We start from the raw sequence: 25,734 nt of genomic DNA on the forward strand, positions 1-25,734 counted from the left end.
AGTTTGATTTATCCTGGACTATTGATCAATAGTCTGGGACACTTATCAGATAATATTAATAGAGAAAATACAGAAGAGGAGTGGTGTGTTTCATCTGAGTTTCAATAAGCAAGAACAAGAGTGTCATGGAAACACTAACCGAACTCCAGCAGCAGATGGTACAAGAGAGACATTGTATATCATGTAGAAATTTACTGTAAAAATTGTCAAAGCATAGATTTCATCAAGAGTCAAACAATATATTACATCCTCTACTCATTCTCACAAAAGATGGGTCCCCTCTCACTTGTGGTCTTATTGATTTATCTCTCCTTTTAACCCCCACCACCCAGTCCCCTCTAACCAACTATTTCTGCAGAGGACCAAACAATATATAGAAGGTAGGATTAGTTTATATTAGATTAAATGTTTCTGTTGGCAGTACCTGAAGCTCATTATTGTGCAACCATTCTGCCTCCTTTACTAATTTTGTCAAATGAATTTCTCCTTTGACACAAATTACTTCCTTCCCCACACATCCTGTCAACTAACCACGACAGGAAAATCAGAGAAACTGCAGGTTATTTGGAGGCTTACCAACAACTGTGGAAAAGAAAGAGGGACAATGATAGTGATACATTTGTATCCTCTGCCACACACTGCAATAGAAAAAAATCAATGAAAATGGGTCTTAGATGTTTATATTTTGACTGACTGTAAAATGCATTGAGTTATCTGTTTTGAACTGTACTTTGGCAACCCTACCACCAAGAAACTGACAAGATCAGAATTTCTGTTCACAACATAAATCGTATTGCACTTGTGTGCCAATTGTTTCAGAATCCCAATGGCACAGGTTTCTATGTATTCATAAATAAATTCTACATAAATATTGTTCACACAAATGAACTGGAAAAAATAGACCTGACAGGAACTGTGTAAAGCTATATGTCTAGCAAGCCTGTCAACAAATGAAATCATCTCAAAGTTGTGAAAAAGGTTTATGGGTTTCCCTTAAAGATAAGAATGCAGTGATGTTAAGGTGGCAAGGGAAGTGACAGTTGATGCCACAGCGCTGAGAAACAGTGGGTGCAGCAAAAATGCACAGAGAATATGTAAGTGTTGTAAGGCCAAGAGTAATTATAAAACACAAGAAAAGAATCGATTCCCTTAGCAGAATGAATCATTACATTTTTAGCTATAGTTTTGTCAGAAAATCACTGAAGTCATGGAGAAAAAAGTTTTACTGGTTGCTTGAAGTGCTTTATTAAACAGTTTTAAACAGTTTTATATTGTATGAGAAAAGCCAAAATAACATGGCAGCTAAAATGCATTCACCCTTATAATAAAGAAAGACATAATTTAAGAGCTTGTTGGAAAAATTTGAAAAATGTGCCAAAAATAAATGGCTGCATACCAGCAGAAGATGTTAACAAAAGTTTAAGAAATGGAAAACAACATGCTAATGCTGCTTTTCCCATCAAGAAGGCAAAAGACTGCAACTGAAATAATCAAAAGATGTCAAGAAGACATGTGAAAAAAAGGGAGAGCGTGTTTTTAATAGAGGACACATAGACATGAAATTGTATTGATCATGCACTAGATAAAACTTCTCTGATAGATTGTGTTCTAGGCAGTCTCATTTGTATGAAAAGTTCTCAGGTTTCCAGCCGGATTAAGTGATTAAAACTGCACAAGCTTTCAGCCATACACTTCTTGGCCACTGTCAGACAGTATGACTACCAGTGGACTGCTGGTATGCCCCTTGTATACACCATATATGAGCATATGTTGACTTGGCATTCAATGTGTCCACTTCAATCATGCAATTTCTGGATTCCACACTGTGCTCATCTGCAGGCCACCGTTTCCATCCAGGTTGCTGTACATGATTTTTATTTCAATGGCTTATTTAATTATACAATCCCAGAAGCTGTTAATTTGGGTCTTATATTGAACAAACGGAACACACTGTGGACCAATTCAGGAAGGAGCACAAGAGATTTTATCACTTATGCTATCTCAAGAAATCTGCTTTAGCCGAGCATACTTTAGGAAACGTACAACATATAAAATTTGATGAAACATCTATTGTGGCTCACACAAATGGCTTCTGGGACTGTGTAATTAAAGGAACCATTGAAATAAAAATCACATCATAAATAGAGATGGTGGCCAGCAGCACAGCACGACATTGGATCCAATGGCCACATCAAATGCCAAGCCAGCATATACTCATACATTGTGATGCCATGAGCATCAGTGACGTCACAGATGGCAGCTAGCATTGACAAGGGGCATACCAGCAGCCAACTGGCAGACATTCCACTTGACAATGGACAAGGTGTGTTTGACTAAAAGCTCATGTAATTTTTATCAATTGACACTGTTGGAAACTCAAGAACTTTTAATCCAATGAATTCTTACAATCTCATTTGTATCATCATACTTCTGAAATCCTGGATGTGAAACTAAGTATTGAAAATAATGTTTTGAACTTCTCTCTACAGATTCTACAGAACAAGAATATGTAGAAAGTAAAATTTGTAAGTAATGTAAAATCTAAGCTAAGATTGAGATGATGAAGAACACTATAAATAATAATAATGGATTCCCACATAATAAAACTGACAGAGAGATGGTAGTAGAAAAAATCAAATTCTCTTAAACAAATAAAATGAGACATCATAAATATCAGTAGATTAGCACTGAAATATAAAGTATCCTTTGGTACAAAAGTTCTACTGGTATCAAAGACTGACATTGAGTTACGGAAAAATTTTAGTAACTGAATGTCTGGAGCCTGTGACATAAAAATGTGCCATTGAAAAGACAGAGAAGAATAAACTAGAGGCATTTGAAATGTTGTACCAAACAAAAATGCTACAAATAAGCTAGACATATAAAGAATTAATGAAGAAGTACGAAAAGAAACAGGGTAGACAAAAATCCCACAGGAAAACTCATAAAGAAAGAGAGCACAGTGAAATGGACCATCTATGAAGGCATGCAGGAATTTTCATCTTAGCACTGAAAATACAATAGAGGAAGAGCTCAGTGGCAGTGGCAGTGGCAGTGGCAGTGGCAGTGGTGAGGAAGTACCATATGACAAGAACCGTATTGTACATGTTTTAATTTAATGTTGAGGTGAAATTTTATATTTGATGAAGCCTTTTGGCTATATTTTAACATAACTGTGCCACAACATGTAATCCAGTTGTCCATAATTTTCTTCTAAAGAAGATGTTTTTATAAATGTTGAAACCATGGTAAAGCGGTTTTAATAAACCTTCCAATTTGCCATTGATTGGATGTTTAATATTTCTACAAGACGATTTCATTCTATGATTGCTGCTCCAGCCATGTACAAAGTTTTAAAATTAACACACTGGAGCTGATGGACGCCCTACATACCTTCACTATGTTTCAAGCATCAAATCCGATGGACGTATGTCATATGATCTTCACTTCTGACTTATTTATTTGTGATTTAAACATGTGTTTTACTTTTTTAAGTGCTGAGACTAATTGTTTGGCTTGTCATAAGAGCACTGTTGATAGCTAGTGCACACCAGTCTGTCATGAATGGTACCAGTGTTACGTGAACTACGTGTGCACTCGGAATATTGTTGAAGGTTGTCTCATTCTATGTTGCCTGCCGTGTTGCACTATTGTGTGCACTGTTTTCATGTGTAAAAACATATAAATAGTGAATATGACTAACACACATTGCTTGTCAAACTTAGAGGTTGAATAACTTTTGAACAATGGCTCAGAAATTGACGATCTTTCAGATGACATCGTCGATTTTTCGGAAGACGACTCACAATGACTCACATGAGTTGGAGAGTGAAAACTGTACTGCTGATAGAAACGATGATAGTGAGTATGAAGAAGCTAATGCACAAGTTTCTATTAGTCAGGTTTGTCATTCAGTTGAACAGCCTGCCTTCAAAATGAATGGTGTCATTTTAATGCACTCCCTGAATTACCTCTGTTTGAAGAAATGAATGGAATTCAGGTTCCTGTTGATACATTATCAACAGAACTAGGCTTTTTGTTGAAATGTTTTGATCGCAGCATGTTTCTCAAAGTAAAGTCAGAGACATATATATATATGCTACTGATACTATTTCTGAAATTTGCCATCAAAACAGAATCAAACCAAAATCTTTATGGAAGAAATGGAGAACAGTGAGGATACATGAAGTATATGAATTTTTTGCAATCATTTTGCATATGTGTGTTGTAAAGAAACCTAAACTTAGGGATTATTGGCCTGAAGACCCCATGCTTGCTTCATCATTTGCTTCTCAGCTGATGGCATGAAACAGATTTTTTGCCATATTCAGGATGTTGCATGTGAACAATAATGCTCTATGGACACCTCAGCAAGAACCAGGTCATGACCCTCTGCATAAAATAAGAGCTCTTTGGGACTTTTTCACAGAAAGATGCAAAAAGTCTTTTCTCCATCACGAAATCTGACTGTGGATGAAGCAGTAAGTCCTTTTCGAGGATGAATTGGATTCTGTGTTTATATGAAAGACAAACCAGAGAAATATGGGATAAAATGGTATGTTGTAAGTGATGCTCAAACAGGTTACATGTGCAATGCTGAAGTTTATACTGGAGGAAAAGGAAATTGTGACAATTCTGTCAAATCCCTGCTGCTTACTTGGGAAAAGCACATGTGGTATACATGGACAGATTTTATACAAGTCCTGCAGTCCTTGAAGAACTATGGGAAAGAAATTCACTGGAAGTTGGAACTGTTATGAAGAACAGGATAGGTTTGCCTGGAGACCTAATAAATCAAAAACTAAAGAAAGGGGAATGACGTTTTGTGGGAAAGGACACCTTTTCTGCTTGAAATGGAAAGACAAATGTGATGTACACATGTTGATGTTCATAGCATAAGATGACTACTTCGCATGTCAGTGTAATATCCAGGAGTGAATATGTTGAGGTAGTAAAGCCAGACTTTGTACTAAACTGCAACTTGTCTAAAACAGGTGTTTACAGAGCAGACCAGCTGATGAGTTACTATTCCTTCCAGCGAAAGACTGTGAAATTCTGGAAAAAGATGTTCTTCCATGTTTTTGTGAGGGCAGTTGTGAATGCCAACATTATTCACAATATCAAAAAGTTTGCATTAGTAGATTTTATCTGTAAATTAGCAAAACAAGTGGTTTAGAAAGGAGGAGCAGAACTAAATAAAGACACACATTCAGCATCTGGAGTTGCAAGTGCAAACAGATTCACAGCACGTCATTTTCCTGAGAAACTGCCACCAACAGTAAAGAAAACAAAACCAGCTAGAAGATGCAATGACTGTTGGGAACAAGGGAAAGCTGCAGGAAAGGTAGTGAGGAAAGAGACCAGATACTTCTTGTGTTTCAGAATGTTTTGAAAGATTTAATACCCAAGTGAAGTTCTCTAATTTGTAAAAATGAGAAAAACAAACATTTCACAATAAAACACTTTACTTATAAATGAAGCACTTACTATTTCCTGCTGACAAGTGATCTTAAATCAATAGCCTACTATTGTGTTGCCAGAAGTGTCAACACCGTGTTACTAGAGGAGGTTGCAATGCACGCGATTTAGCTCACGCAGTCTGGCGTGAGGAGGGAAGGACTGTACTGACATGAGGTCTGGAACATGACAAGGAATTAGAATTCAGAAAGCAGACGTAATTAGTTTGATACTTAACTTCAATCCATTAATGATGAAAATCGCTCTTGATGGTACATGATTCACAATATTATCTATTCAGAAGACATAAAGTAACTGAATATGGCGCCTTGCTAGGTCATAGCAAATGACGTAGCTGAAGGCTATGCTAAACTGTCGTCTCTGCAAATGAGAGCGTATGTAGCCAGTGAACCATCGCTAGCAAAGTCAGCTGTACAACTGTGGCGAGTGCTAGGGAGTCTCTCTAGACTAGACATGCCGTGTGGCGGCACTTGGTCTGCAATCACTGATAGTGGCGACATGTAGGTCTGACGTATACTAACAGACCATGGCCAATTTAAAGGCTACCACCTAGCAAGTGTGGTGTCTGGCGGTGACACCACACCTACCATTCCCTACAACTTATGAAAATTTTGTCCACTTTGGGGAAAAATAAAAATGATGAAAAACAGTATCTTTAGAGTAATATCTACAAATTCCAGTATAGTTTATTTGTACTAAACATATATATATATATATATATATATATATATATATATATATATATATATATATATATATATATATATATATATATATATATATATATATATATATATATAAAAACAACAAAGATGATGTGACTTACCAAATGAAAGTGCTGGCAGGTCGACAGACACACAAACACACACAAACATGCACACAAAATTCAAGCTTTCGCAACAAACTGTTGCCTCATCAGGAAAGAGGGAAGGAGAGGGAAAGACGAAAGGATGTGGGTTTTAAGGGAGAGAGTAAGGAGTCATTCCAATCCCGGGAGCGGAAAGACTTACCTTAGGGGGAAAAAAGGACGGGTATACACTCGTACACACACACATATCCATCCACACATGTACAGACACTGCTTGTGTCTGTATATGTGTGGATGGATATGTGTGTGTGTGCGAGTGTATACCCGTCCTTTTTTCCCCCTAAGGTAAGTCTTTCCGCTCCCAGGATTGGAATGACTCCTTACCCTCTCCCTTAAAACCCACATCCTTTCGTCTTTCCCTCTCCTTCCCTCTTTCCTGATGAGGCAACAGTTTGTTGCGAAAGCTTGAATTTTGTGTGCATGTTTGTGTGTGTTTGTGTGTCTGTCGACCTTCCAGCACTTTCATTTGGTAAGTCACATCATCTTTGTTGTTAGATATATATTTCCTACGTGGAATGTTTCCCTCTATTATAACTATATATATATATTTTTTTTTTCATCAAGAGGATGGATGGAAGATTAAGCTGATATACTGCCTAAAGAGGTAAGTAGATTAGTGAATGTATCAAAAAACTGTAAACTGTAGCAAATTTCCTCAGGATCCGGGTATTACCTGGTTTTCTGACCTGCTAGGCTCCAATGTGTTAATGAAAGAGTAGCACACTCATTGTGCTGGCATACAGGAAAAAGTAAGATCTACAGATATCAGGTCTTAATCTGTGAGTGACATAAAAAGGAGATTCTAATTGAACTGAAAGAGAATCAAAATGCTACTTTCAACTCTTTCCTACATCTTGTAAATAATAAATGAGAAATAGAAATTTGTTTGTGACCCATAATCTTACGTGTTTTGCTGAACTCTCATGAATAAGGAATGCTGATAATCATATTTACATTATTACTATTCATTAGTTACTGACATATATATTTCTGCTCATTAATCCATTATAGCATAATATTTTGAAATGATTCACACTTTGGACAGTGGCAAATTGCCACACAAACAGAGTACAGAAAAGCTACATAGCATATCTTTAAAGAGCTATGCTTATTAACAAGAAGGTCTCATACACATGATGATCACATGAGACACTGTATTGATGTATCATAATGTTTTTAAATAGGTCTACCTACCTTAAAACGTAATTCACCAACAGGAGGCTCCGCATAGGGAACACCTTTAAATGTATATATTGTTGTGAGTCCTGAAGCTGTTTGCTCCACAAGTCCTCTTAAAGACCCTAGAGTAGTTGTAACTGTTACATAATTGTTTTGTCCCTGTAAAAGTAAACCAATGGACAGTAAAATATGAGTCAAGATTCATTGTTTCACATATTGTAATTGTTATGGAGAAACTGGTTAAAATGGATATTCACACTACATAAATTTATAAAAATGGACAAAATATTTTGGAGACGAATAGCTAGAAAGAAGGGAAATCTCTAACCTTTTGGAAATACTAATTCCATTCAAACTAATATAGAATAGGATGAAGAGTAATATGTGTTGATGTAGATGAAACAGAGGGACTAGATCACTCACTCAGAATATATGATTCAATGCTCTCATAGTACATTTGTCATAAATCAAATACAGAGTGAATTCCCTCTTTCATTTTATATGTTTCTCAAAGCATTTCTTCTTTTGTCTGCCTCTCCCTATGTGCTGTAATTGTATAAACTAATGACGTTCTGCATAATTATTGGTACTATTTTAATCAGTTCATTCTTTTTTCTAATGATTATTTTTTTATCGTTTTTCAAATGTTTGTAAATTATTGTCTTAGTCCTCAAGTTTATAATGTCTATAATTTAGCTGGCTCAGTTTTGCCCCAATTATATCTTGGAAGTGGAATTATATCTTGGAAGTGGAAGTGAAACATGGTTGATAAATAGTTTGGACAAGAAGAGAATAGAAGCTTTCAAAATGTGATGCTACAGAAGAATGCTGAAGATTAGATGGGTAGATCACGTAAATAATGAGGAAGTATTGAATAGAATTGGGGAGAAGAGAAGTTGGTGGCACAACTTGACTAGAAGAAGGGATTGGTTGGTAGGACACGTCCTGAGGCATCAAGGGATCACCAATTTAGTATTGGAAGGCAGCGTGGAGGGTAAAAATCGTAGAGGGAGACCAAGAGATGAATACACTAAGCAGATTCAGAAGGGTGTAGGTTGCAGTAGGTACTGGGAGATGAAAAAGCTTGCACAGGATAGAGTAGCATGGAGAGCTGCATCAAACCAGTCTCAGGACTGAAGACCACAACAACAACAACAACAACAACAACAACAAGTGTTCATATTTGGATATATTTTACAAACTAAATTATTCATGTAACATGCTCCATAGATCTCATTTTAAGGTGAACCAATAGTGATGGGAAACAAATAAAGACATACATTCAAATTCACAACTTCATTCAACTTATTCTGAAATAGCATTTAAAGGGAGATCTTTCCATGATGAGGAATGAGTCAGTGTATGTAATACCAAAATATAAGCAACTTTTAACAATATAATCACTGAAAATTATTAACCTAAACTATTGTAAGAACAAAGATGATGTAACTTACCAAACGAAAGCATTGATATGTTGATAGACACACAAACAAACACAAACACACACACAAAATTCAAGCTTTCGCAACCCACGGTTGCTTCATCAGGAAAGAGGGAAGGAGAGGGTAAGACGAAAGGAGGTGGGTTTTAAGGGAGAGGGTAGGGAGTCATTCCAATCCCGTCCCGGGAGCGGAAAGACTCACCTTAGGGGGAAAAAAGGACAGGTATACACTCACACACATGGATGTGTGTGTGTGTGTGTGTGTGTGTGTGTGTGTGTGTGTGTGTGTGTGTGTGAGTGTATACCCGTCCTTTTTTCCCCCTAAGGTAAGTCTTTCCGCTCCCGGGATTGGAATGACTCCTTACCCTCTCCCTTAAAACCCACATCCTTTCGTCTTTCCCTCTCCTTCCCTCTTTCCTGATGAAGCAACCGTTTGTTGCGAAAGCTTGAATTTTGTGTGTAGGTTTGTGTTTGTTTGTGTGTCTATCGACCTGCCAGCGCTTTTGTTTGGTAAGTCTCATCATCTTTGTTTTTAGATATATTTTTCCCACGTGGAGGTCGACAGACACACAAACAAACACAAACATACTCACAAAATTCAAGCTTTCGCAACAAACTGTTGCCTCATCAGGAAAGAGGGAAGGAGAGGGAAAGACGAAAGGATGTGGGTTTTAAGGGAGAGGGTAAGGAGTCATTCCAATCCCGGGAGCGGAAAGACTTACCTTAGGGGGAAAAAAAGGACGGGTATACACTCGCACACACACACACATATCCATCCACACATATACAGACCATATATATATATATATATATATATATATATATATATATATCGTAAACCACATCAAATACTGATGAACCAATTCCACAGACTGAATGTGAGGAGAGGGGCTAGTGTAATTGTTTAATACAATCCATACAAAAATACAAGGAAGCATGTTTTTTAATACAAACCTACATTTTTTTTAAATGGAACCACTTAGTTTTGTTAGCACATCTGAACATATAAACAAATACGTAATCAGTGCCATTTGTTGCATTGTAAAATGTTAACTACATCCTGAGATATTGTAACCTAAAGTTGACGCTTGAAACCTCTGACGTTCAGTTGCGTGTTGTAACAAACACGGGCCACGGTCGGCAAGCAGCATCTGCAGGGACATGTTTAAAATGGTGACCGTGTTTACGAGTGTGGCTGTAGTGGACTGTTGTGGTTTGGTCTAGCTGTCGCAGTGTCTGCATGTAGTGCTTGCTGCTATTGTTATTCTGCATTCGTCTCCACACGCAGACCAACTGTAGTACACTGTGTTACCAGATGTCTGTGATAGTGTAGTGTTGTAGGAACTGTGACCATGGTGTATTCGAGCTCTGAAAAGGCGGAGATGATACTCATCTATGGCGAGTGTCGATGAAATGCAACTGAAGCCTGCAGGGTGTATGCAGAACGGTACCCGGACAGAGAGCATCCAACGTGCTGCACATTGCAAAACATCTACCGCCAACTGTATGCAACATGTATGGTCGTAGCACGCAAATGGGTCCTTAACAGGCCTGTCACAGGAGAAGCGGGTGCAGTTGGTGTGTTAGCTGCTGTTGCCATGAACCCACACATGAGAACACAGGACACTGCGAGAGCCGGTGGACTGAGTCAAAGTATTGTCATGCGCATACTGCATCATCACCGCTTTCACCTATTTCATGTTCGCTACATCAGCAATTACATGGTGATAACTTTAATCATCAAGTGCAATTCTGTCAATGGGCATTAACAAAGAATGCGTTGCAGTTCTACCTGTTTACCGATGAAGCGGGTTTCACAAACCACAGGGTAGTGAATCTACGGAACATGCATTACTGGTCTGTGGAAAATCCTCGCTGGCTCAGACAGGTAGATTGACAGCGACCGTGGACTGTAAATGTATGGTGCGGAATCATTGGCGACCACCTCATTGGTCCTCACTTCATTGCAGGGGCCCAAACAACTGCAACATACATCACGTTTCTACAGAATGATCTGCCAACATTGCTCAAAAATGTCCCACTGGAAACGCGTCGACGTATGTGGTAACAGCATGATGGTGCACCTGCACATTCTGCAATTAACACTAGGCTGACCCTCGACAGGATGTTCGATGGGCGTTTCATAGGACTTGGAGGACGCATAAATTGGCCAGCCCGTTCTCCTGATCTTACACCTCTGGACTTCTATCTGTAGGGTACGTTAAAGGGGAATGTGTACCGTGATGTGCCTACAACCCGAAAAGATATGAAACAACATATTGTGGCAGTCTGCGGTGACATTACACCAGATGTACTGCGGCGTGTACGACATTCATTACGCCAGAGATTGCAATTGTGTGCAGCAAATGATGGCCACCACATTGAACATCTATTGGCCTGACATGTCGGGACACACACTATTCCACTCCGTAATTAAAAACGGAAACCACGTGTGTACGTGTACCTCACCCTCATGGTAATGTACATGTGCATCAGTGAAAAAGACCAATAAAAAGGTGTTAGCATGTGGATGTAATGTACTGTTCCAGTCTCTTCTGTACCTAAGGTCCATCACCATTCCCTTTGGATCCCTACGCAATTCGGTGATCTCCGATACACACGATCGAACAGCGGAGGAGTGGTACTCAAGAGTCAACTTTAGGTTATAATATCTCCGGAAGTAATTAACATTTTACAATGCAACAAATGGCACTGATTACGTACTTGTTTATATGTTCAGATGTGCTAACAAAACTAATGGGGTTCCATTTTAAAAAAACTAGGTTTGTGTTAAAAAACATACTTCCATGCACTTTTTTATGTTTTGTATTAACCAATTACACTAGCCCATCTCCTCACGTTCGGTCTGTGGAATCGATTAGTCAGTATTTGATGTGGTTTACGAAATATATCCAGTGGTAATGTTAGGTGCCTCACCCTGTATATATATATATATATATATATATATATATATATATATATATATATATATAAAAAAAGAAAGATGATGAAACTTACCAAACAAAAGTGCTGGCAGGTCGACAGACACACAAACAAACACAAACATACACACAAAATTCTAGCTTTCGCAACCAATGGTTGCCTCGTCAGGAAAGAGGGAAGGAGAAGGAAAGATGGTGTCTGTGTATGTGTGGATGGATATGTGTGTGTGTGCGAGTGTATACCTGTCCTTTTTTCCCCCTAAGGTAAGTCTTTCCGCTCCCGGGATTGGAATGACTCCTTACCAAAACCCATATCCTTTTGTCTTTCCTTCTCCTTCCCTCTTTCCTGACGAGGCAACCATTGGTTGCGAAAGCTAGAATTTTGTGTGTATGTTTGTGTTTGTTTGTGTGTCTGTCAACCTGCCAGCGATTTTGTTTGGTAAGTTTCATCATCTTTCTTTTTAGATATATTTTTCCCACGTGGAATGTTTCCCTCTATTATATTCATATATATATATATATATATATAAAAATAGAGGGAAACATTCCGCGTGGGAAAAATACATCTAAAAACAAAGATGATGTGACTTACCAAACGAAAGCGCTGGCAGGTTGATAGAGACACAAACAAACACAAAGATACACACAAAATTGAAGCTTACGCAACCAACGGTTGCTTCATCAGGAAAGAGGGAAGGAGAGGGAAATATGAAAGGATGTGGGTTTTAAGGGAGAGGGTAAGGAGTCATTCCAATCCTGGGAGCGGAAAGACTTAGCTTAGGGGGAAAAAAGGAGAGGTATACACTCGCACACACACACACACACACACATATCCATCAGCACATACACAGACACAAGCAAAGAGTTTTGGCAGAGATGTCAGTCGAGGCGGAAGTACAGAGGCAAAGATGTTGAAAAACAGGTGAGGTATGAGCGGCGGCAACTTGAAATTAGTGGAGGTTGAGGCCTGGCGGATAACGAGAAGAGAGGATATACTGAAGGGCAAGTTCCCATCTCCGGAGTTCTGACAGGTTGGTGTTAGTGGGAAGTATCCAGATAACCCAGATGGTGTAACACTGTGCCAAGATGTGCTGGCCGTGCACCAAGGCATGCTTAGCCACAGGGTGATCCTCATTACCAACAAACATTGTCTGCCTGTGTCCATTCATGCGAATGGACAGTTTGTTGCTGGTCATTCCCACATAGAAAGCTTCACAGTGTAGGCAGGTCAGTTGGTAAATCACGTGGGTGCTTTCACACGTGGCTCTGCCTTTGATCATGTACACCTTCCAGGTTACAGGACTGGAGTAGGTGGTGGTGGGAGGGTGCATTGGGCAGTTTTTACACTGGGGGCAGTTACAATTGTAGGAGCCAGAGGGTAGGGAATGTGGTTTGGGGATTTCATAGGGATGAACTAAGAGGTTTCGAAGGTTTGGTGGACGGTGGAAAGACACTCTTGGTGGAGTAGGAAGGATTTCATGAAGGATGGATCTCATTTCAGGGCAGGATTTGAGGAAGTCGTATCCCTGCTGGAGAGCCACATTCAGAGTCTGATACAGTCCCGGAAAGTATCCTGTTACAAGTGGGGCACTTTTGGGGTTCTTCTGTGGGAGGTTCTAGGTTTGAGGGGATGAGGAAGTGGCTCTGGTTATTTGTTTCTGTACCAGGTCGGGAGGGTAGTTGCGGGATGCGAAAGCTGTTTTCAGGTTGTTGCTGTAATGGTTCAGGGATTCCAGACTGGAGCAGATTCATTTGCCATGAAGACCTAGGCTGTAGGGAAGGGACCGTTTGATGTGGAATGGGTGGCAGCTGTCATAATGGATGTACTGTTGCTTGTTGGTGGGTTTGATGTGGATGGACGTGTGAAGCTGGCCATTGGACAGATGGAGGTCAACATCAAGGAAAGTGGCATGGGATTTGGAGTAGGACTAGGTGAATCTGATGGAACCAAAGGAGTTGAGGTTGGAGACAGACACAAGCAGACATGTCTGCTTGTGTCTGTATATGTGTGGATGGATATGTGTGTGTGTGCGAGTGTATACCTGTCCTTTTTTCCCCCTAAGGTACGTCTTTCCGCTCCCAGGATTGGAATGACTCCTTACCCTCTCCCTTAAAACCCAAATCCTTTCGTTTTTCCCTCTCCTTCCCTCTTTCCTGATGAGGCAACAGTTTGTTGCGAAAGCTTGAACATATATGCTGTTATACTATAAACATTGCAACTAATGGAAATTTTCAGTCCTTGAATGTGATTAATCAGGTAACTATGAATGTGTAGCTAAAGAGTTATGTTTTAAAATTCTCTGTTCAATTAGTAGGTATTCCCAATCTCTTCTTTTGTGTTAAATGGCACCTCATTGAAAAACAGGCTACACAACAACGCTCTGAACCTTAGACAAGTAGGCAAAGTCTACATAAAAATGAATGCTTGTGTAATAATTGTGCACATCATAAATCAACTGAAACTAATTTTTATCATCCACAACAAGTACCATTGACGAGCAGATGTACTTGGAAATGAGTGAAAGAATCGAAGATCCTTAAAGGTGGATCTGCAAAATATGCAGTTATCTACATGTATTAGGCATTTTTCTGAACTGGGAATCATTTCAATAGTAAACAAAATGTAAGTTTTTCCACTCTAGTCATTTCAATACTGAACAAACATAAGTTTTTCAACTCTAAAGAGGGTGTGCCTTTTTTGTAACACAAGTAGGCACATGCACACTTTGCACACATGTAAGGAATAGTTGTCTTTATGTTACCAAGGTAAACATACATGAACAGAATTAGAGTTTAATCTTAGTTTAATTAAATAATTATAAAGTAAACTAACATACGAGCTAAGTCACTGATTAATTAAACAATAATAAAATAAACCTTTCATTGTACCACTCTGTTGCCGCAAACAACTGTTACCCCACAGTAATGACCCACTCAAAGCATTAAACAGTGCAGTTGCATAAGATCCCTAACAACCCCTTATTTGGTTACTATTTATCTCATAGATAACTGCCTCGTCATTGGAGTGCTTTGATAGCTTGGAATCTGGGTCATTTTCCTGCATAGATTGCAAATTTTTCTTCACTGCTGTTTATTTTACATTACTGCTGCTCAGTTGGACATACAACACAACTTATTACTGTGTTGGCTGAAGCAGTACTGAAGGAATAAGTAATGGCTTGCATTCATAAAACAACAATGGCATGTTACAAAACAATGTTATTTGTGATTGACGCACTTTGTACACAAGGCTTAAACAACTCTGCTATTGCACAAAAGCTTATACTTTCATATACTTTTTAACATAATTTCCACTCATATTAAGGCACAAATTTCTGAATTTCATTCTAATAAAAATCTACCATTCTATCTGCTAATCACTGGTAACTGCCCTGTCTGACATTATTGAGCCGGCCAGTGTGGCCGAGCAGTCACTTCAGTCTGGAACCACACGACCGCTACGGTCACAGGTTTGAATCCTGCCTCGGGCATGGATGTGCGTGATGTCCTTAGGTTAGTTAGGTTTAAGTAGTTCTAAGTTCTAGAGGACTGATGACCTCAGATGTTAAGTCCCATAGTGCTCAGAGACATTTGACATTATTATTTTTGTTGTTGTACTGACAGCCTAAATGTTTTTTCAAGTGCAGGAAGAAGTGTGATCAATTGTTATTACATCAGGGCTATATGAAAGGTGATAAAACAATGGAGAATCCAGGTAGCAATATCAACAATGTAGGAAAAGACAGATTGCTACATACTGTAAAGAAGACTTGTTAAGTTTCACTCAGACACAATTAAAAGACACTTACATACAGCTTTAGGTCACTGTCTTCATCAGCAAAAGAGACACACACACCATTTATACGTGGAAGCAAACACACATCAAGCACAAATGACCGCCAACTCCAGCATCTCTGACCAGGTTGTGACTATCAAGCAGAATACAAGCAGCACTCTGGGAGAGGGGAAGTGAAGTGGGGACAGAGAAGAACGCTACCTGATAGAGTGTGCAGGGACTAGAATACCGATAGGCACAGCGTCAGGAGGTTGTGGAGCAGGGATGTGGTGGAAAAAGGCATAAAGCAGAGGAGAGAGGAAGTATGGTTGGGTATGTTGGAAGAAGCCATAAATAAACAGAGTGGCAGATGAAAATGTAGAAGAGATTTTAAGATGGAGGGGTTGAAACTGTTGGGTGGAGAGTACGAGGAGGATATGTTACCATATGTTGAGGCTGGGATAATTACGGGAGCAGAGGATATGTTGTAAGGATAATTCCCGTCTGAGCCATTCAGAAAATCTGGTGGTGGAGGGAAGGATCCAGATGGCTCTGGTACTGAAGCAGCCATTGAAATTAAGTATGTTATGTTCAGCTGCATGTTGTGCCACAGGGTGATCTATTTTGCTCTTTTCCTCATTTGGCAGTGTCCATTCATTCTGGTGGGCAGGTTGATAGTCATGTCAATATAAAAAACTGTGCAATGGTTGCAGCAGAGATGGTAAATGATATGGCATCTCATGGGGTAGGATAAACTTGTGACAAGACAGGGATAGGAAGCACTAGGTGGGTGGATTGGGCAGGTCTTGCACCTGGGGCTTCCACAGGGGTATGATCCTTGTGGGAAGGGGTTGGAATGGGGAGTAGTATAGGGATTCACTAGAATTTTTTTAGTGTGAAAGGGATGACAGCTGTCAAAATGCAGGTACTGTTGTTGATTGGTTGGTTTAACATCTAAGAAAGTGCACACTAGGTTGAGGAAGACCACATGAAGCAGATGGGAGAGAGGATGTTGAAATTGTGAAGGAACAAAGATAGGGTGTCTTTGCTCTGAGTCCAGATGAAGATATCCTCAATGAACCTGAGAACTAGGGGTTTGGGGTTTTCTGAGGCTATGAAGGTCTCCTCTAGATGGACCATAAAAAGGTTAGCAAAGAAGGGTGCCATGCAGGTGCTCATACCTGTGCTGCAGATTTGTTTATATACCTTCCCTTCGTATGAGGAGCAGTTGTGGGTTAGGATAAAGTTAGTAAGATGTATGAGGAATGTGGTAGTGGGTTTTGGAGTCCGAAGGATGTTGGCAAAAGTAGTGTTCAACAGTACTAAGACAATGGGCATGAGGGATGTTGATGTATAGGGTTCTGCAAGGTGAAGGGGTGGGGATGGTGGAGAGTGGTGAAGGAAGTGTTTTGGGACACTAGATTACCAGCATCTGGTTGCAGGTGTTGGTCAATGAGGGACAAAATTCCTTCAGCGGGGACACAATAACCAGTCACGATGGGGCATCCGGGTTTGTTGGGTTTGTGGATTTTGGGGAGCATGTAGAAGGGAGGTGTGTCATGTATCATATGAGCAAAGAGGGAAATGGATTCAGGGGACAGGTTCTGGGAAGGACCTAAGGTTTTAAGTGGGTATTGGAGGCTATTGGACTTCTCAGGTGGGATCACTCTGGTGGAATTTATAGATGAAGGAGTCAGATAACTGGTGGAGGCCTCTCATCAGATAGTCACTGCGATTCATAACAACAATAGTGGAACCTTTGCAGGTAGGATGAGCAGGTCAGGATTTGTTTTGATGTTGTGTATGGCTACCATTTCTTCAACTTAAGGGTTGGTTTTCTGACTAAGGGGCGTGGGAAAGGTTGGATTGGATGGTGAGGGTAAGTTGGAGAAAAGCAGGTGGTTAGATGGTAGGGGAGAGTTGGATGGTGGTATGAACTGGAAGAGGCAGCATTCAATGTTGAAAATAGGGTGGCTATAGTTGGAAGGATTGGTGACAAAGAATTTCATCCATTGCAGGGATCAGCAGAAGGAGAACATATCTTTGACAAGTCCAGCATAGTTAAATTTGGGTGTGAGGCTAAGGGTGAGGCCTCTAGATATGACTGAAACTTCTGTAGAGCTGAGGGTTTTGGTGGAGAGCTAGAGGGGAGTTTTGAGGGATGTGGCAAGTTGAAAGGATAAGATAGGCGGGGTTTAGTTGTTATGAGGGGTGGATGAGGATTACTACTATGGGTATGATAGGGGATGATAGTGGTGCCCCGAAGTGCCAGGAGGCTGTCAGCAGCTTGAATAACTTATGCAGGTAGTGTCTGGAATGCTCCTCCAGATGCTGGAGAGCAAAGAATTCACTTTCAGAGATGTGATATGTGAAGTAGGGATTGCGCAGTACTAGTTGCTTGCTGAAGGAGCAGAGGTAGTTCTGGGGTGCCTCTGCCAAGGAGATATGTTTTTTGCAGTACCAGGTTTCTCAGGACCAGGGATTGGCAAAATCTGAAAAGTTGTAGGTAATTGTGAAAGAAGGAATATTTATTGTTTGGCTGTTCACAGGGATTCCATTGCTTAGGCAGCATTTGAGAACAGGAATGTTGAATTGGTTTTAGCCATGGAAAGGGATACTTTTCTAAACTGGTGCAGAAAGCTGTAATTTTCATAGCATGTTGCATAGTTTTGAATGGGACAGAGACCCAAACAAAACTGCAGACTCTAAATATGAGTCATTTTTCTCTGATTATAATTGCTGCTTTGATGTCCTTCCTCCTATAGAAAAATAAAAATCTCTCTCAAATCTAATTCATGGTGAACGGCAGGAATTAAGAAATCTGCAGGTACTCTTAGAAATCTGGGTTGGCATACTAAGCATAATGCAGCATTAAAGCCATATCTTAGATGCTACAGAATAATCTACAGAAAGGTTATTCATGCAGCAAAAATACTGAACAATGATTTAATTACCAGAAAATGCAGCAATAGAAACAAATTAGTTTGGAAGGTCATTGGTAAATCCAAAGTGACAAACAATAATTTTAGCATAAAAAAGGGAGGAAAAGTTTTGAAGACCCCTGATGTGTTACCGATATGTTCAATGACTACTACATTAACAGTGCTCAAAATCTTACCAAGAACCTGGGGAACTTAAAAGATAGTAAGTCAAAATTTCCCACAAATGAAAAGACAATGTTTTTGTAACCAGTTACACATTCACAAGTAAGAAATGCAATTAATAAGTTGAAAAATAAAATGTCCTATGGATGTGATGGTATTCTTGATAAGGTTAGAAAACACAGTGCAAACAAAATAATAACTGAAGTAGTTGATATTATTAATACATCATTTAAAAATGGTGAATCCCCTTCTGTACTTAAAACATCAACAATAAAGCCACTATATAAAAAAGACTGTCCTTATACCATATAAAATTATAGACCATTGTCACAACTCTCAGCTTTTGCTAAAGTAATTGAGAAGATTATGTATGAGTGACTATTGAGTTTCCTAAACAAATGCAAATTCTAAACAATGCACAGAAGGGGTTCAGAAAAAAACAGGTCCACAGAAACAGCTATACTGGTATATCACTTCTTGGAACAGGTTTTAACTGCAGTGGGTAATGAGGACTTAAACTGTGGAATATTTTTAAATCTATCCAAGGCATTTTATTTCATCAGCCGTGATATTTTGCTAGAGATACTGTATTGCTATGAAGTATGTAGAAAAGCACACAGTTGGTTTCAATTGTATCTGTGCAACAGATATCAATGTGTTGAAATAATACACGATGGCACTAAATAATACTCAACAATGCGAAGTCAATTGTGGTGTACCCCAGGGTTGTGTTCTAGGCCCTCTGTTCTCCTTAGTTTTATTAATGATTTTCCTAATCATCTAACAGCAGAATCAGTACTTTATGCAGACGATATAAGCCTTTTTATCAAGGGAGTTAGTGATGCAGACCTATAAGAAAAAATAGCTTCAATAATGAATGAGGCATATGAATGGTTCTAGGACATTTACTTAATTATAAGTGACAAAAAGAAACCACTTGGATAAATTTCAGACACATAAGGAACAAAGTAAAGAATAACATAAGACTAGAGATTGGGAAATGTCTGATAGAACAAACTCCTTGTACAAAAATTTTAGGCATATGGCTGGACAATAATTTAAGATGGGAAAAACAAGTTGAACTATTGAACAAAAAACTTAGTAAATACTGTTATATATCAAGAAAACTTAAAGGAAACTGCGATTTTGAAACAGTATTATGTGCTTACTACTCTTACATGCATAGTAATCTAAGATATGGTATTATATTTTGGGGGAATAAAGGCTTTACAAAAAGTTATTTCAAGCTCCAAAAGAGACCTATTTGTATTCTGAAGGGTGTTGCCTACAGAGATCCATGTAGAGGACTCATTAAGGAGTTGAAAAATTTGACCCTCCCTAGTTTATTCATCTATGAATCAGTATGTTCCCTAAAGTCAAATCAAGAATTCTTTGCTCTAAACAGTAAAGTACACAACTATCAAACCAGAAACAGGCACGATTTCCATAGAAACATACATTCAAAAGCCCTGTACTACAATAGTGTGATGTATCTATCTAAACAGATAGTGCTCATCTTTTGATTTTTATGCATAAATCTTCATTTTTTTTACTTGCATGTAAAAAGAAGACAAAATATGTATAGTGTAATTAAGAAAATGTTAAAGTGTAGTTAAGAAAATGTTATTTCCCTTAATGGATTTTTTTTGGTGTACACCTAGTGATTTCTTTTTCATCTTGCATGTAAAAAAAGGCAAAATATGTAAAGTATAATTAATAAGATGTTAAACTTCTTACCCTCTCCCTTAAAACCCACATCCTTTCGTCTTTCCCTCTCCTTCCCTCTTTCCTGATGAAGCAACCATTGGTTGCGAAAGCTAGAATTTTGTGTGTATGTATGTGTTTGTTTGTGTTTTTATCGACCTGCCAGTGCTTTCGTATGGTAAGTCACATCATCTCTGTTTTTAAATTTTTATAAAGATGATGTGATTTACCAAAAGAATGCGCTGGCAGGTTGATAGACACACAAACAAACACAAACATACACAAAAAATTCAAGCTTTCGCAACCAACGGTTGCTTCGTCAGGAAAGAGGGAAGGAGAGGGAAAGACGAAAGGATGTGGGTTTTAAGGGAGAGGGTAAGGAGTCATTCCAATCCCAGGAGTGGAAAGACTCACCTTAGGGGGAAAAAAAGGATGGGTATACACTCACACACACACACATATCCATCCACACATATGTCTGCTTGTGTCTGTATATGTGTGGATGGATATGTGTGTGAGTGTATACCCATCCTTTTTTTCCCCCTAAGGTGAGTCTTTCCACTCCCAGGACTGGAATGACTCCTTACCCTCTCCCTTAAAACTGACATCCTTTCGTCTTTCCCTCTCCTTGCCTCTTTCCTGACGAAGCAACTGTTGGTTGCGAAAGCTTGAATTTTGTGTTTATGTAGTGTTTGTGTGTGTGTCTATCGACCTGCCAGCGCTTTCTTTTGGTAAGTCACATCATCTTTGTTTATATATATATATATATATATATATATATATATATATATATATAATTGAATTAATGGTCGTGAGAGGAGCTGAATAAGCGAAAAGACGAGTAAAAAATACATAAACACATGCAGAAACACGCACAGATATGCGGAAATACGTAGAAATACGTGAAACAGGGTGAAAACATTTGAAAATAAGCACAAATATCTTAAAAACATGCAGAAACATGGGTGAAATGGAACGATGAGATATGTGTGTGTGTTTTACAATAAAAGAAGAGAGAGGCAAGAGGGATGGGTTAGGTCGATGACTTAAAGTTCGTGTGTCATGCACGAGGGAAGAAAATGAAACTCTAAACCACGTCAGGATGAGGGATGAATTGGGATCAGTAGGAATAAATATAATCATACCTATTGGAGAAAATAATTTGTGCCATCAGATGTTGCATCAACAATCTGTGCAGTGAAGAAGTCTGTATTGTGTATGGACGGTAGTTGATACAATGGGTCTCAGAAGTAGATGCAGTTTGGAAGGTGGCAGGTAAACATAGGAAAGAAGATAAAGGACACTGAGAAGAGTTACATTATATATACGTTCAGTAAACTAGATAAACAATCAGTAGCATGTAAACTCCATGAGGAACTTGATACTTTCAGCACAGAGCATGAGCATGTAAAGGAACTCTGGCTAAGGTTTGAAAGAATAGTTGACAGTGCTGAAATCCCTTGGGCTAGCAGGACAGAGACGATGAGTTTATATTTGTGGAAAGGGGCCAAAATAAGTTACTGTCTGTTGCACTCAACATATAAATTTCATTTGTTAAAACACACAATGACACAAGCAAGAATCAAAACTCTCAAGGTTTTAACAAAAGACCTCCTTTGATTTAATTTAGATAGGCTGAAGGCCACATCGAAGATCCAAGGCACAAGACTAAGCAAGGAATTGAGGTACAGGAGTTCTTCTGGAGGTTTCACTTCTTTAGGGAAAACAAAATTTACCTTCAATATAAATAGGCTGAAAACCTCTGCTCAAATTTTTCCCATATAGTACTTAAGACTAAAACGGAAATCACTATGTATAACACAAGGAGCGGCACTCAGGAGGTTCCAAGTGTTGTCCTGGGAAGGTAACACTAATGCACGTTTAGGTGAGACAGGCAGCCAGACCGACAACCTCCTAATCAGAAGGCAACACAACCTGGGGTTGGTTCATGACCGACCAACAATCTGACCGATTTCCAACAGGCAGATCTAACTGCACAGATAATGGAAAATATTGGCCAATGAAAAGTAAGCCAAGATACCAATAACTTCAAACTTGGCCTCACCAAGATCAAGGCATCAAACACCACTCGAGACAAGGGGCCAAAATAAGTTACTGTCTGTTGCACTCAACATATAAATTTCATTTGTTAAAACATACAATGACACAAGCAAGAATCAAAACTCTCAAGGTTTTAACAAAAGACCTCCTTAGATTTAATTTAGATAGGCTGAAGGCCACATCGAAGATCCAAGGCACCAGACTAAGCAAGGAATTGAGGTACAGGAGTTCTTCTGGAGGTTTCACTTCTTTAGGAAAAACAAAATTTATCTTCAATGTAAATAGGCTGAAAACCTTAGCTTAAATTTTCCCCATAGAGTACTTAAGACTAAAATGGAAATCACTATATATAACACAAGGAGCAGCACTCGGAAGGTTCCAAGTGTTGTCCTGGCAAAGTAACACTAATGCACGTTTAGGTGAGACAGGCAGCCAGACTGACAACCTCCTAATCGAAAGGCAACACAACCTGGGGTTGGTTCATGACTGACCAACTATCTGACCGATTTCCATCAGTCAGATCTAACTGCACAGATAATGGAAATTATCAGCCGATTAAAAGTAAGCCAAGATACCAATTTATTTATTTATTTATTTATTGTTCCGTGGGACCACATTAAGGAGAAGTCTCCATGGTCATGGAACAAGTCAATACATGAAATTATAACACGATTGTAGAAACAGATAAAATGAAATATAAGAAACATATTCAGCTGACACGTTGTTAGTTTAAATAAAGAAAATCAAGAATGTAACACTGGAATTTGCTTAATTTCTTAGCTCTTCCAGGAGCTCCTCGACAGAATAGAAGGAGTGAGTCATGAGGAAACTCTTCAGTTTAGACTTAAAAGCATTTGGGGAACTGCTAAGATTTTTGAGTTCTTGTGGTAGGTTATTGATAATGGATGCAGCAGAATACTGCACTCCTTTCTGCACAAGAGTCAAGGAAGTGCATTCCACATGCAGATTTAATTTCTGCCTAGTATTAACTGAGTGAAAGCTGCTAACTCTTGAGAATAAGCTAATATTGCTAACAACAAACGACATTAAAGAAAATATATACTGTGAGGGCAATGTCAAAATTCCCAGGCTATTGAATAGGGGTCGACAAGAGGTTTTCGAACTTACACCACACATAGCTCAAACAGCCCGTTTTTGAGCCAAAAATACCCTTTTTGAATCAGAAGAATTACCCCAAAAAATAATACCATATGACATAAGCGTATGAAAATAGGTGAAGTAGACTACTTTTCGTGTTGAAATGTCACTTATTTCAGATACTGTTCTAATGGTAAATAAAGCGGCATTTAGTTTCTGAACAAGATCCTGAACATGGGCTTTCCACAACAGCTTACTATCTATCTGTATGCCTAGGAACTCGAACTGTTCTGTCTCGCTTATAACATGCCCATTCTGCCTGATTAAAATATCAGTTCTTGTTGAATTGTGAGTTAGAAACTGTAAAAACTGAGTCTTACTGTGATTTAGCATCAAATTATTTTCCACAAGCCACGAACTTATTTCATGAACTACATTATTTGATAATGTTTCAATATTACACACAAGATCCTTCACTACCAAGGTGGTGTCATCAGCAAAGAGAAATATTTTTGAATCACCTGTAATACTAGAAGGCATATCATTTATATAAATAAGAAACAGCAGTGGCCCCAGCACTGATCCTTGGGGAACGCCCCATTTAACAGTGCCCCATTGGGACTGAACATCATTACCACTCTCAATATTGCGGAGAATTACCTTCTGCTTTCTGTTCTTAAAGTAAGAGGCGAACCAGTTGTAAGCTACTCCCCTTACTCCATAATGTTCCAACTTCTGCAGTAATATTTTGTGGTCAACACAGTCAAAAGCCTTCATTAAATCAAAGAAAACACCTAACGTTCGCAACCTTTTATTTAATCCGTCCAAAACCTCACAGAGAAAAGAGACTATAGCATTTTCAGTTGTTAAGCCATTTCTAAAACCAAACTGTACATTTGACAGCAAATTATGTGAATTTAAATGCTGCAGTAACCTTGTATATACAACCCTCTCGATAACTTTAGCAAACACCGATGGCATAGAAATAGGTCTATAATTATCAACATTATCCCTGTCTCCCTTTTTATAAAGTGGCTTTACTACCGAGTACTTTAATCGGTCAGGAAACCGACCACTCCTAAAGGAAAAGTTACAGATATGGCTAAGTACTGGGCTAACATACATGGAACAATACTTCAGTATTCTGCTAGATACCCCATCATATCCATGAGAGTTCTTGGTATTTAGTGATTTAATTATTAACTCAATCTCCCTCTTGTCAGTATCATGGAAGAGCATTTCAGGTAACAGTCTCGGAACACTTTTTTCTAAGAGCGCTATGTGATTCCCTGTTGGGACTAGGTTTCTATTTAGTTCACCTGCTATATTCAGAAAGTGATTATTAAATACTGTACCTATATGCAACTTACCAGTAACACGGACATTCCCACTACGCACTGATTCTATATTCTCGACCTGTCTCTGCAGACCAGCCACTTCCTTTACGACTGACCATATGGTTTTAATTTTATCCTGAGACTTAGCTATTCTATCTGCATACCACATACTTTTTGCCTTCCTAATAACTTTTTTAAGCACCTTACAGTACTGTTTGTAATGGACTACTGCATTTAGATTGTGACTGTTTCTAACGTTTTGATATAATTGCCACTTTGTTCTACAAGATATTCTTATACCTTTAGTCAGCCACCCAGGCTGCCTGTTTGTGCTAGTACACTGTTTTGAACGTTCTAAAGGAAAGCAACTTTCAAAGAGCATGAGAAAAGTCTTGAGGAAAGCATTATATTTATCGTCTACTGTATCAGTGCTATAAACATCTTGCCACTCTTGTTCCTTGATAAGGTTTACAAAAGTCTCTACAGCAACTGGATCAGCTTTCCTAAAAAGTTGGTAACTATATTTAACATGTGTTGCAGCACAAAAATCTTTTAGACTTAAAATTTGTGCATCATGATCTGAAAGGCCATTCACCATTTTGCTAACAGAATGCCCTTCTAGTAATGACGAATGAACAAAAGTATTGTCTATGGTTGTTCTACTGTTCCCTTGCACTCTCGTTGGAAAGAATACGGTTTACATAAGATTATATGAATTAAGGAGGTCTACCAGCATCCTTTTCCTTG

The 25,734-nt window shown here is 38.8% G+C and overlaps 1 protein-coding gene across 1 annotated transcript in view; it reads right to left on the reverse strand.

The window, feature by feature from the left end:
• The window catches only part of LOC124714657 (esterase FE4-like), a 197,372-nt gene that overhangs the window by 130,931 nt on the left and 40,707 nt on the right, over positions 1-25,734 (reverse strand). The window contains exon 2 of the mRNA XM_047243044.1: positions 7,541-7,684. Coding sequence (XP_047099000.1) covers positions 7,541-7,684 — 144 coding nt within the window. The remainder of the gene's footprint in view (positions 1-7,540; positions 7,685-25,734) is intronic.

This window comes from Schistocerca piceifrons, chromosome 1 (genome assembly GCF_021461385.2).
Source record: "Schistocerca piceifrons isolate TAMUIC-IGC-003096 chromosome 1, iqSchPice1.1, whole genome shotgun sequence".
NCBI classification, from domain to species: domain Eukaryota; kingdom Metazoa; phylum Arthropoda; class Insecta; order Orthoptera; family Acrididae; genus Schistocerca; species Schistocerca piceifrons.